This window comes from Physella acuta, unplaced genomic scaffold (genome assembly GCF_028476545.2).
Source record: "Physella acuta isolate Inbredline_101_S28 unplaced genomic scaffold, ASM2847654v3 ptg000491l, whole genome shotgun sequence".
Classification (NCBI taxonomy): Eukaryota; Metazoa; Mollusca; class Gastropoda; family Physidae; genus Physella; species Physella acuta.
The window spans coordinates 359,379-374,366 of NW_026732010.1; the positions used below are offsets into that span (position 1 = coordinate 359,379).

The 14,988-nt window shown below is 34.7% G+C and overlaps 1 protein-coding gene across 3 annotated transcripts in view; it reads left to right on the forward strand.

The window, feature by feature from the left end:
• Positions 1-9,338, forward strand: part of LOC131944419 (coiled-coil domain-containing protein 17) — a 42,494-nt gene extending 33,156 nt beyond the window's left edge. For all 3 annotated transcript variants that reach the window (XM_059305019.1, XM_059305018.1, XM_059305017.1), the window contains 4 exons: positions 6,320-6,523; positions 6,655-6,877; positions 7,221-7,331; positions 9,219-9,338. In XM_059305019.1, coding sequence (XP_059161002.1) covers positions 6,320-6,523; positions 6,655-6,877; positions 7,221-7,331; positions 9,219-9,323 — 643 coding nt within the window. In that variant the 3' untranslated portion in view covers positions 9,324-9,338. The remainder of the gene's footprint in view (positions 1-6,319; positions 6,524-6,654; positions 6,878-7,220; positions 7,332-9,218) is intronic.
• The last annotated feature ends 5,650 nt before the right edge of the window (positions 9,339-14,988 follow it).

Sequence of the window (14,988 nt, forward strand, 5' to 3'; positions counted from 1 at the left end):
TTTTATTGCCTTATTAGTTTCAGAAAATTTCCAAAAAATATATTAAAACAGTATACCTAGGTCTATATTCTTTAACAAAAGGAATAAGTTATAAATTTAAGTCATGGTTTAAAAAATAATTAGTTTTTTCGGACTAATGCGAAATCTGCAAGTTCCGCGTGTTGCCGTTTCAGCCCTCGTCAACCATATGCACATACGTGGGCAAAAACACATTATAGACAAGACATGAACACAGACCCGTATTACGAGCTACAACTTTGATCAAGGGCTATAAAGGTAAGAAATTAATTCAATTTCTTCCTTACATGTTTCACTATTTCCTGCTGGAAGTTGTAAAAACTCTAAACATAAAAAATGATGTGCATCAGTAGAAAATGTGGGCAAGTTTTTTTGTTTATCCATGTTTCAGATCTTGGAGTCCAGACTACCCTTGTTTATACATTCTGGTCAATGGAATGGAGCAAAAGCTTCAGTGACGTGACACGGCCTGACTGGTGGAATCTATACTTTACAAAATATTTATGATAGACTAGATGAAAAAACATTCTAAACATTGCTTTCTTTTATAATTACTATCAAGTTTACTTAAATAGATCAATGAATATTTTTTTGCCTTAAATAAATTAATTGTGTCTAAGATGTAATGGGACGGAGTGGTCTAGCGGTAGAGAGCTGGACTACTAACCCGTAAGTCTCGAGTTCGAATCCGGGTTCAAGTCAGTAGACCGTCCCTGAGTCCACCCAACTCTGATGGGTACCTAACTCACTTTAGGGAGAGTAAAGGCGGCTGGGCATAGTGTTGACCACACTATCTCTTCATATGTAGAGGTCACAGAAATAAGTGAGCTCTACTTCACTTGCCCTATAGACCGTCAGGGAAACTTTACTTTATTTTTTTAAGATGTAATGCAAATATTATTTTTCATTCAACATTTTTATTTTGCATTTTAATTAAGCAAAGTTTAAACTTCGCAGTATACTTTACACAGAGGTGTAGCGATGGAGGGGGTGCGGGGGGGGGGGGGGGTGCAGACTGCAGACCACACCGGGTAACACCATTTAGGGGTGTGACATCAAGGCAAAAAATAGCAAAATATATACAGAAAAATGATAATTCCACTAATTAGAGTGCTAAATAGTGTTTTTAAGAGCAAATTTGACGAATCCCGATAAGGGTGGAGGCCATGACGTAAACCTGCTAATGATAGAGAAAACAGGCTACATCAGGCTGTAGAGAAAACAGGCTACATCAGGCTGTAGAGAAAACAGGCTACATCAGGCTGTAGAGAAAACAGGCTACATCAGGCTGTAGAGAAAACAGGCTACATCAGGCTGTAGAGAAAACAGGCTACATCAGGCTGTAGAGAAAACAGGCTACATCAGGCTGTAGAGAAAACAGGCTACATCAGGCTGTAGAGAAAACAGGCTACATCAGGCTGTAGAGAAAACAGGCTACATCAGGCTGTAGAGTAAACAGGCTACATCAGGCTGTAGAGAAAACAGGCTACATCAGGCTGTAGAGAAAACAGGCTACATCAGGCTGTAGAGAAAACAGGCTACATCAGGCTGTAGAGAAAACAGGCTACATCAGGCTGTAGAGAAAACAGGCTACATCAGGCTGTAGAGAAAACAGGCTACATCAGGCTGTAGAGAAAACAGGCTACATCAGGCTGTAGAGTAAACAGGCTACATCAGGCTGTAGAGAAAACAGGCTACATCAGGCTGTAGAGAAAACAGGCTACATCAGGCTGTAGAGAAAACAGGCTACATCAGGCTGTAGAGAAAACAGGCTACATCAGGCTGTAGAGAAAACAGGCTACATCAGGCTGTAGAGAAAACAGGCTACATCAGGCTGTAGAGAAAACAGGCTACATCAGGCTGTAGAGAAAACAGGCTACATCAGGCTGTAGAGTAAACAGGCTACATCAGGCTGTAGAGAAAACAGGCTACATCAGGCTGTAGAGAAAACAGGCTACATCAGGCTGTAGAGAAAACAGGCTACATCAGGCTGTAGAGAAAACAGGCTACATCAGGCTGTAGAGAAAACAGGCTACATCAGGCTGTAGAGAAAACAGGCTACATCAGGCTGTAGAGAAAACAGGCTACATCAGGCTGTAGAGTAAACAGGCTACATCAGGCTGTAGAGAAAACAGGCTACATCAGGCTGTAGAGAAAACAGGCTACATCAGGCTGTAGAGAAAACAGGCTACATCAGGCTGTAGAGAAAACAGGCTACATCAGGCTGTAGAGTAAACAGGCTACATCAGGCTGTAGAGAAAACAGGCTACATCAGGCTGTAGAGAAAACAGGCTACATCAGGCTGTAGAGAAAACAGGCTACATCAGGCTGTAGAGAAAACAGGCTACATCAGGCTGTAGAGAAAACAGGCTACATCAGGCTGTAGAGAAAACAGGCTACATCAGGCTGTAGAGAAAACAGGCTACATCAGGCTGTAGAGAAAACAGGCTACATCAGGCTGTAGAGAAAACAGGCTACATCAGGCTGTAGAGTAAACAGGCTACATCAGGCTGTAGAGAAAACAGGCTACATCAGGCTGTAGAGAAAACAGGCTACATCAGGCTGTAGAGAAAACAGGCTACATCAGGCTGTAGAGAAAACAGGCTACATCAGGCTGTAGAGAAAACAGGCTACATCAGGCTGTAGAGAAAACAGGCTACATCAGGCTGTAGAGAAAACAGGCTACATCAGGCTGTAGAGTAAACAGGCTACATCAGGCTGTAGAGAAAACAGGCTACATCAGGCTGTAGAGAAAACAGGCTACATCAGGCTGTAGAGAAAACAGGCTACATCAGGCTGTAGAGAAAACAGGCTACATCAGGCTGTAGAGTAAACAGGCTACATCAGGCTGTAGAGAAAACAGGCTACATCAGGCTGTAGAGAAAACAGGCTACATCAGGCTGTAGAGAAAACAGGCTACATCAGGCTGTAGAGAAAACAGGCTACATCAGGCTGTAGAGAAAACAGGCTACATCAGGCTGTAGAGAAAACAGGCTACATCAGGCTGTAGAGAAAACAGGCTACATCAGGCTGTAGAGTAAACAGGCTACATCAGGCTGTAGAGAAAACAGGCTACATCAGGCTGTAGAGTAAACAGGCTACATCAGGCTGTAGAGTAAACAGGCTACATCAGGCTGTAGAGAAAACAGGCTACATCAGGCTGTAGAGAAAACAGGCTACATCAGGCTGTAGAGAAAACAGGCTACATCAGGCTGTAGAGAAAACAGGCTACATCAGGCTGTAGAGTAAACAGGCTACATCAGGCTGTATTTCGAACCGACTATAGATAAAAATCGTTAGGATTATCTGAGCACAGTGGGGGGTGACACCTGACTTCGCTACGCCACTGACCATATAGATCATTCAAACTATTTTTTTAAAGATTCGAACTCAATATTAAAGGAATATTCTGATAACACCTCAGTGATTTTTTTTATGATGAGCCTGTTCACAAGATAATTTTTCCAGACATTGAAATACATATTACTAAGCCACGTTAAGATCTATTTTAACTAGCCATAAAAAGAAAAGCTTTCAATGGTGTTGGCCTACAAGGAAAGCTAGGTGTGAACAACTTCATTGGCATGAATCACATCAAGCAGGTGTTGATCAGACAGGTAAATTTAAGTTGGAATAGATTGTGATTTGTCTACACTATTTTAAAGTTGGAATAGATTGTGATTGGTCTACACCATTTTAAAGTTGGAATAGATTGTGATTGGTCTACACCATTTTAAAGTTGGAATAGATTGTGATTGGTCTACACCATTTTAAAGTTGGAATAGATTGTGATTTGTCTACACCATTTTAAAGTTGGAATAGATTGTGATTGGTCTACACCATTTTAAAGTTGGAATAGATTGTGATTGGTCTACACCATTTTAAAGTTGTAATTTCCAAGAATTATTACATTGTTCAAATCCAAGCTAAGGTTAAAAAAATTTCTAGCGTGAAGCCACAGAGAAGGTTGTATCTTAAAGCCAGTATTATTGGAAATGAATATTTTCAACCTTTTTTTTTTGTCAACTCGGGGTACGGAGAATTTTATTTTTATTTATTTTTACTATTGTTTCACATGGTAATGTAATGTCAGTGTTGAAAACCTAAATCAAACCACAACAATTAATGATAAAGATTTCCAGCTTTTTAATAAGTTAATTATTGTTCTAACAGTATAATCCAGGTGGAAAGAATTTTGAAAAAAAAAAATTTAAACACAGAATCTAGATGTACTGCAGAAAGAATAATTAAGTTTTTGTTTGTCAACTTCCAAATCTAAAATAGAAATGTATTATGAATGTAATATTTTCATTGTATTATTAACCTTATAATGTATTATGAATGTAATATTCTCATTGCATTATAGACCTCAAATTTGGTATAAAATAATTTGATCTCCATGACATTTAAAAAAAAGAATTAAAATCTTTTTTTTAAAACATGACCTTTAGGCCTAAATATTTTTTTATACTAAGCAGCCAAATTCAAAGACAAGTCTGACTAGGGTGTCATGTGACTAGCCGGGGGTGTTATGTGATTAGCCTGGGGTGTCATGTGATTAGTCTGGAGTGTCATGTGATTAGCCTGGGGTGTCATGTGACTAGCCTGGGGTGTCATGTGATTAGCCTGGTGTGTCATGTGATTAGTCTGGGGTGTCATGTGATTAGCCTGGGGTGTCATGTGACTAGCCTGGGGTGTCATGTGATTAGCCTGGGGTGTCATGTGACTAGCCTGGGGTGTCATGTGATTAGCCTGGGGTGTCATGTGACTAGACTGTGTTATGTAGCCAATAATAAAACTACCAGATAAAAGTCTTAACTTACTTTTTCTTTTGATGCACACATTAAAAAAATAATATGCTCTACAAAATATTTATTGTATGTAGATCTCATGTCAAGCTATTTATCATGAATAAAGATTCTAAACAAACTAGGCCTGTTTCTTTTGTGTTAATTTGTCAGTTGGTTGAACTAAGATTCTAAAACTTAACTAATTATTTGTCAGTTGATTAACTGAAATACATCAAACTACCATGATACAACTGTGATAGCTATTACCATTAGCTACGCACTAGACTTGTAGTGGTTGCTATCAATCAACTGGACTAAACTAATTTACATGTTAATTGCTCTTGAGAAATAAGGCTATGATTAAATGGGCAATAATTGTTGCTGTGGTATAAAATTTATTTTAATTTATTGTGTTGTGTGACATTCATTACCATGGCAAACATAGGTCAGTATAATTACCAGAAACAAAATTTCATGTTAAACATTTACTGATGTTAAAAACGTTTATTTAGCCAATTAGTTCCATTTATCTATGTGTATGTAAAACAATAAAGCAGGAGTGATCTCCCCTAAACTTTCTTGGATATTTTTATATAACACTATGGGGAATGAAACTTGAGATATTGACACAATTTTTAATCCATTTTTAATTACTTAAACTTTTTAAAAATATAATAGAATCTTGTAGAAAAAAGAATAGCACACCAAGTGAATGGCAAACAATATGTGTATAATAGTGCGGAATACTAGTACTTTATAAATTCATATCTGTTTTTTTTTTGAGAAATCTGAAATAGCGTAAAGTGCAACTTCCAGTCAACGGAAATTACTCTAAATTTGAAAGATGGCAGATAATTAGATTTTTTACTTATATGTGAAATTTCGTTTATCTATGTCAGTATGTGAAACATTACTCAAGTTGTAGGCTTTTAAAAAATCAAAAGTAGAAAAAGTCCCACTTCCGGTTACCGGAAATTGCTGAAAAGTTGATACAGAACTACAAATTTGATGTAATACTTCAATATAAAATTTAGCTGCACGACATTACCCCCCCCCCCCCCATATTTATCCCCCAGAGCAATCCCTCACCTCAAGTTAGAATCCTAACTCTGATTCAACTTCTGAAGAAAAAAACCAAAACCTAAGCATTCACCTCAAAACTTAACACAAACCCAACTCTAACATTGGTTTAAGCCTAACCTTGACCATAACACTAATCCTGACCCTAACCCTAAATATAACCGTAACGTTAACCCTAGCGAAATTTCATCAACCTAGCTGTAAAGGTGCTCAAGTTATCATGTTCACAGACACACACACACACACACACACACAGACATACAGTTTTCCCAACCCAGGGAGGTACATCAAGATTTGTGAAAATCACAATTTCAATTTTTTGCACGATTACAATACTTCCTCTATACTTTGTATACGAGAAAGTAAAAACATTACATTTAGCTACTTATAGACTCCATTAAATTATCACTCACTGAACTATTTCCCTCTAGTGCTGGCTTTGCCATATTCTATGATTTTGTCCTGAACTTGGACCCACGAATAAGTGCCGTGCGTCTGATTGTGGGACTACACAACACACAGGCTAAGCTGGGCGAGCCGACCATCCTGCCCCTGGTCTACACCGAGCCCTCGACCAGGGCCAATTCTTACAGCGCTGTTAATGCTGTCATTGGCGCCAGGCAACCAGTACCCAGGTAAATACAGGTAGATTTAAAGACCAATGATTACACATGGGAAGATGCTACCTTATCCCTTCTTTTTCCTGAATATTATTTGACATAGGCTTACAGTGCTGATGAGAAGAATTTCTGCTGTTGTCTTGCAGGTGTCCACCCCAACCTGACCTTGGCATTGTTGTTGAGCTGCAGGCTGCTGGCTCGGCCCCTGGGTCTGAACACGACCAGTCTAGGCTGATCACACGAGCCTGGACAAAGATTCCGCTATTTGACAGCCAGGACCGTTTGATGACTGGCAGGCACAGAATGCCATTGAGAGCAGTTCCCCTCAAGCCATACATTCCTATGCACGAGCTTAACTCTATTCCTCAGGTAAAAGCCATGAGCTTAACTCTATTCCTCAGGTAAAAGCCATGAGCTTAACTCTATAAAATGTCCAGTGTGCCATTTTGTGTATGTTTTGTGTATGTTTCTGTATATTTCTGTATGCTTAGTGTGTTTCTGTATGTTTTGCATGTTTCTGTATGTTTTGTGTATGTTTATGTATATTTCTGTATTCTTTGTGTATGTTTTGTATGTTTCTGTATGTTTTGTGTATGTTTCTGTTTATTTCTGTATGCTTTGTGTGTTTCTGTATGTTTTGTGTTTGTGTATTTTTGTGTATATTTCTGTATGCTTTATGTATATTTCTGTATGTTTTGTATATGTTCCTCAGTACGGAGAATCTGAGCTCTACTACCGTATAGTGAATATGAGGGATGCCCAGAGCCAGTCAATGGCCACCATAGCAGCTACCAATCAGGACATGTACCAGGTGGCGCCTGTGGTAAGTTGCTGCAACACTTCAGTACACAACTATTTTCATTAGAGCTGCTTCTACATTGACTTCAGTACACAACTATTTTCATTAGAGCTGCTTCTACATTGACTTCAGTACACAACTATTTTCATTATTGTTGCCTTTTCATTTGATCTTATTCAAAAGCTTTATTTAGAAATAGTTGCTAGAACATGCTTTAAATCTAACTGCACTTTTATTTTATTTATTTTAAATGAATAATTTGTTTCATGTAATCTACACTAATCAACTTTTTAAAGTTCTATTGACTTCTGAGTTTACTCTACATACTTTTCCTCAAATCATTTCAGTTCTATGAACACAAGTTTTATTTTAATCAATTTTTTTAAGATTTGAAAAGCTAAAAAATTTCAGCAAAACTTGACTTGTTGAAGGCTGGTGCTAGACCAATTGTTACACTAGTAGTGTTACACTTGTATAGTTCTGGTTCTATCTGTATATGAAGTTGTATAATTGTGTCAAGACCAGTTCAATTGTTACACTAGTAGTGTTACACTTGTATAGTTCTGGTTCTATCTGTATATGAAGTTGTATAATTGTGTCAAGACCAGTTCAATTGTTACACTAGTAGTGTTACACTTGTATAGTTCTGGTTCTATCTGTATATGAAGTTGTATAATTGTGTCAAGACCAGTTCAATTGTTACACTAGTAGTGTTACACTTGTATAGTTCTGGTTCTATCTGTATATGAAGTTGTATAATTGTGTCAAGACCAGTTCAATTGTTACACTAGTAGTGTTACACTTGTATAGTTCTGGTTCTATCTGTATATGAAGTTGTATAATTGTGTCAAGACCAGTTCAATTGTTACACTAGTAGTGTTACACTTGTATAGTTCTGGTTCTATCTGTATATGAAGTTGTATAATTGTGTCAAGACCAGTTCAATTGTTACACTAGTAGTGTTACACTTGTATAGTTCTGGTTCTATCTGTATATGAAGTTGTATAATTGTGTCAAGACCAGTTCAATTGTTAAACTAGTAGTGTTACACTTGTATAGTTCTGGTTCTATCTGTTTATGAAGTTGTATAATTGTGTCAAGACCAGTTCAATTGTTAAACTAGTAGTGTTACACTTGTATAGTTCTGGTTCTATCTGTTTATGAAGTTGTATAATTGTGTCAAGACCAGCGTCATGGAAGCAAAGAGTTGTGCCCCCTCCCTTCAATAGTTGGATTGAGCTTTAGAGAACACATGATTTAAATCTGCTTTTTCAAGTAGCCATGCTTCAATATAAACTCGATCATACTTAAATAGTTTACTTTTCATTTGAAAAGTTTACCATTTAACTGTAAATAATGATGGTAAAAATCATTTAATAAAATAAAAACCTAAAATTGAGATATCGATTGATCCAATCCAATATAAAAAAGTCTGACCCACTAAATTTATTCTAGTGTCATAACCTGCTTGCCCTCAACTCCTCATGGTATATCTCAAATTTGTCATTCAAAATCAAACATCAACATTTGAGAAACATCAACATTTATCTGGCTAACCTCAAGTTGTCATTTATAAAATGCTGACACTAAAATGATATTAAAATGTCATGTTTGAAATGACAGGCAATTATATGAAATGACAAGCAATTATATGAAATGACAGGCAATAATATGAAATGACAGGCAATAATATGAAATGACAGACAATAATATGAAATGACAGGCAATAATATGAAATGACAGGCAGTAATATGAAATGACAGGCAGTAATATGAAATGACAGGCAATAATATGAAATGACAGGCAATAATATGAAATGACAGGCAATAATATGAAATGACAGGCAATAATATGAAATGACAGGCAATAATATGAAATGACAGGCAGTAATAGCCTCGTTCTCTCTTCCAGGGTGGATTAGTGCTTACTCAGGTCACTGTCTCGCCAGTCCCACCCCCTCCCTCTGCCTCCCCGCCCAGTTCTCCAATGGATTACTTTTCTCCCAGAGTCAGGTAGGAAAAGGGAAATTTAAAACTCATAAGAAATCTTACTTTGAAAAGTTCATTAAGGACTAGAATCTATTTAAAATCATAACTTTTATTACACTGCTAGTAAGACTGATAGTAGCTGTTACTAACTGTATTTATAGAAGTAGTCATTAGCTAGAAATCTTCATATGAATTTTCTTTTTAAAGAAGAAACAAATAAAAGTGGATTTTATTTTTCAGGAAGAAAATACGCTTTTGTCAGGAAAATTAATGACAAAAATTATTTTCATCAGTTGTATTCATAGAAAACAATGTCCATTTTCTTTAATAAAATATTTCATCAGATTAGTATTAGAATAAATGTTTTAGTTTTTTATTTTATTTTATCAACCCAACGGAAAAACTACAAGAAGTAAATAAAAACTAAATGGCCGCTCGTGATGTCATGGCCTAGATTTACAATTAAAAACGTGGATTCGGGAAAAAAATAATAGAGAAAATATTATTGCATGCTGGAAGCGTTTTTACGGTCTTGAAGAGTTAAATGAAAATTCATTTTTTTTATGGGATCATCCATAAACAATGTCACACTACTGGGGGAAGGGGGGGTCTGGCATTTTATGACATTGTATATGAATACCCCCATGCTACTTTTATTTTATATTGATGATTACAAATAATAAACTAACCACAGCTTTTATTTATAATTAACTTTTCATCATCTATGTTATATCACATTTATTTCTTAGAATAATACATGTGTTGTATCTTGAGTAAAACCAGGGATTATGACAACTGTAAAATATGAAAAATTCTTCATTAAATTATATTTTGAAACTCTGCTCACCTAGGTAAAAAATTAAATTTTAAAACTCTGGTAACCGAGGTAATAAATTAAATTTTAAAACTCTGGTAACCTAGGTAACACATTTTAAAACTCTGGTAACCTAGGTAACAAATTTTAAAACTTTGGTAACCTAGGTAACAAATTAAATTTTAAAACTCTGGTAACCTAGGTAACAAATTTTAAAACTCTGGTAACCGAGGTAACAAATTTTAAAACTTTGGTAACCTAGGTAACAAATTTAATTTTAAAACTCTGGTAACCTAGGTAACAAATTAAATTTTAAAACTCTGGTAACCTAGGTAACATAAAACATTTTGGAACGCGGTCACCAGTAGGGTTGCCAGATACCTTTTCCGAAAATACTGGACACCTTTCCATCCTTCCCTTCTCAGGTATGCCGCAAAGCAGAAGAAGGGGGGTAACAGAGTATTATTCATATACTTGTCCAGTATTTATATTTATTTTATCCTGGACAGTCTGCTCAAATACTGGACTGTCCAGTTCAAAACTGGACACCTGGCAACCCTAGTCACCAGTCAAAGCAGGTTTACCTTTGACATGTGTATAAACAAAAAACTGATGGAAACACAGACAGAATTTTAAGACTGGAATAGAATGAAATCTATTAGCTACATTAATAATTATGTTCATTATATTTAACAAGAATGCCTATTAACATTATGCTAACAGTATTTTTAACAAGTGTGCTATTCATGCTCACACCTTGAAGGCTCCATGAAATAGCTACAACTTTTCTGCCCCAGTCAGCAAAGGGTTAAGTCGATGTTAAAATTATATTGTTGGGTGGGTTCAGAAACACCTGAAGTCTGCTCTTTAAAGTTTTAATCTTAAAAGTTTGGTTTTTAAAAGTTTGATTTTCAGAAGGTTTTGGTAAAGTATAAGTCTACCTTTTCCAGTTTTGGTAAAGTATAAGTCTACCTTTTCCAGTTTTGGTAAAGTATAAGTCTAACTTTTCCAGTTTTGGTAAAGTATAAGTCTAATTTTTCGAGTTTTGGTAAAATATAAGTCTACCTTTTCCAGTTTTGGTAAAGTATAAGTCTAACTTTTCCAGTTTTGGTAAAGTATAAGTCTAACTTTTCCAGTTTTGGTAAAGTATAAGTCTAACTTTTCCAGTTTTGGTAAAGTATAAGTCTAACTTTTCCAGTTTTGGTAAAGTATAAGTCTAACTTTTCCAGTTTTGGTAAAGTATAAGTCTAACTTTTCCAGTTTTGGTAAAATATAAGTCTACCTTTTCCAGTTTTGGTAAAGTATAAGTCTAACTTTTCCAGTTTTGGTAAAATATAAGTCTACCTTTTCCAGTTTTGGTAAAGTATAAGTCTAACTTTTCCAGTTTTGGTAAAGTATAAGTCTAACTTTTCCAGTTTTGGTAAAGTATAAGTCTAACTTTTCCAGTTTTGGTAAAGTATAAGTCTAACTTTTCCAGTTTTGGTAAAATATAAGTCTACCTTTTCCAGTTTTGGTAAAGTATAAGTCTAACTTTTCCAGTTTTGGTAAAGTATAAGTCTACCTTTTCCAGTTTTGCAGTTGGTTGATGGAAGCTCTCACGACATTCAAATTTTATTTTCCATTCTGAAAACCTGTTACTTGATACCACATACTGCTCCAGAATATCACCCCCCCCCCGCTATCAATTAACCCCTTATGATTTTCCCCAATTATACCTTACCCTGGTTTAATGACCCTTATTTTCTTACATACACATACTTTAAAATACATATTATATACCTATCCAGATCCCTATCCCTTTCCCAATATCTAGACTTATCCATATCCCTATTTCTAACCCTATCCCTAACCCTATGCATATCCCTGTTGTCAACAGCAGTTAGTATTAAAAGTTAGTAATATCCCATGTTAAGTGTAGTTAGTATTAAAAGTTAGTAATATCCCATGTCAACAGCAGTTAGTATTAAAAGTTAGTAATATCCCATGTCAACAGTCAACCTATCTATACAAATATCTATCTGAACTCTACCTATCTATACAAATATCTATCTGAACTCTACCTATCTATACAAATATCTATCTGAACTCTACCTATCTATACAAATATCTATCTGAACTCTACCTATCTATACAAATCTATCTGAACTCTACCTATCTATACAAATATCTATCTGAACTCTACATATCTATACAAATATCTATCTGAACTCTACCTATCTATACAAATATCTATCTGAACGCTACCTATCTATACAAATATCTATCTGAACTCTACCTATCTATACAAATCTATCTGAACTCTACCTATCTATACAAATATCTATCTGAACTCTACCTATCTATACAAATATCTATCTGAACTCTACCTATCTATACAAATATCTATCTGAACTCTACCTATCTATACAAATATCTATCTGAACTCTACCTATCTATACAAATATCTATCTGAACTCTACCTATCTATACAAATCTATCTGAACTCTACCTATCTATACAAATCTATCTGAACTCTACCTATCTATACAAATATCTATCTGAACTCTACCTATCTATACAAATATCTATCTGAACTCTACCTATCTATACAAATCTATCTGAACTCTACCTATCTATACAAATATCTATCTGAACTCTACCTATCTATACAAATATCTATCTGAACTCTACCTATCTATACAAATATCTATCTGAACTCTACCTATCTATACAAATATCTATCTGAACTCTACCTATCTATACAAATATCTATCTGAACTCTACCTATCTATACAAATATCTATCTGAACTCTACCTATCTATACAAATATCTATCTGAACTCTACCTATCTATACAAATCTATCTGAACTCTACCTATCTATACAAATCTATCTGAACTCTACCTATCTATACAAATATCTATCTGAACTCTACCTATCTATACAAATATCTATCTGAACTCTACCTATCTATACAAATCTATCTGAACTCTACCTATCTATACAAATATCTATCTGAACTCTACCTATCTATACAAATATCTATCTGAACTCTACCTATCTATACAAATATCTATCTGAACTCTACCTATCTATACAAATATCTATCTGAACTCTACCTATCTATACAAATATCTATCTGAACTCTACCTATCTATACAAATATCTATCTGAACTCTACCTATCTATACAAATATCAATCTGAACTCTACCTATTTATACAAATCTATCTGAACTCTACCTATCTATACAAATATCTATCTGAACGCTACCCATCTATACAAATATCTATCTGAACTCTACCTATCTATACAAATATCTATCTGAACTCTACCTATCTATACAAATATCTATCTGAACTCTACCTATCTATACAAATATCAATCTGAACTCTACCTATTTATACAAATCTATCTGAACTCTACCTATCTATACAAATATCTATCTGAACTCTACCTATCTATACAAATATCTATCTGAACTCTACCTATCTATACAAATATCTATCTGAACTCTACCTATCTATACAAATATCTATCTGAACTCTACCTATCTATACAAATATCTATCTGAACTCTACCTATCTATACAAATATCTATCTGAACTCTACCTATCTATACAAATATCTATCTGAACTCTACCTATCTATACAAATATCTATCTGAACTCTACCTATCTATACAAATATCTATCTGAACGCAACCTATCTATACAAATATCTATCTGAACTCTACCTATCTATACAAATATCTATCTGAACTCTACCTATCTATACAAATATCTATCTGAACTCTACCTATCTATACAAATATCTATCTGAACGCAACCTATCTATACAAATATCTATCTGAACTCTACCTATCTATACAAATCTATCTGAACTCTACCTATCTATACAAATATCTATCTGAACTCTACCTATCTATACAAATATCTATCTGAACTCTACCTATCTATACAAATATCTATCTGAACTCTACCTATCTATACAAATATCTATCTGAACGCTACCTATCTATACAAATATCTATCTGAACTCTACCTATCTATACAAATCTATCTGAACTCTACCTATCTATACAAATATCTATCTGAACTCTACCTATCTATACAAATATCTATCTGAACTCTACCTATCTATACAAATCTATCTGAACTCTACCTATCTATACAAATATCTATCTGAACTCTACATATCTATACAAATATCTATCTGAACTCTACCTATCTATACAAATATCTATCTGAACGCTACCCATCTATACAAATATCTATCTGAACTCTACCTATCTATACAAATATCTATCTGAACTCTACCTATCTATACAAATATCTATCTGAACTCTACCTATCTATACAAATATCAATCTGAACTCTACCTATTTATACAAATCTATCTGAACTCTACCTATCTATACAAATATCTATCTGAACTCTACCTATCTATACAAATATCTATCTGAACTCTACCTATCTATACAAATATCTATCTGAACTCTACCTATCTATACAAATATCTATCTGAACTCTACCTATCTATACAAATATCTATCTGAACTCTACCTATCTATACAAATATCTATCTGAACTCTACCTATCTATACAAATATCTATCTGAACTCTACCTATCTATACAAATATCTATCTGAACTCTACCTATCTATACAAATATCTATCTGAACGCAACCTATCTATACAAATATCTATCTGAACTCTACCTATCTATACAAATATCTATCTGAACTCTACCTATCTATACAAATATCTATCTGAACTCTACCTATCTATACAAATATCTATCTGAACTCTACCTATCTATACAAATATCTATCTGAACTCTACCTATCTATACAAATATCTATCTGAACTCTACCTATCTATACAAATATCTATCTGAAC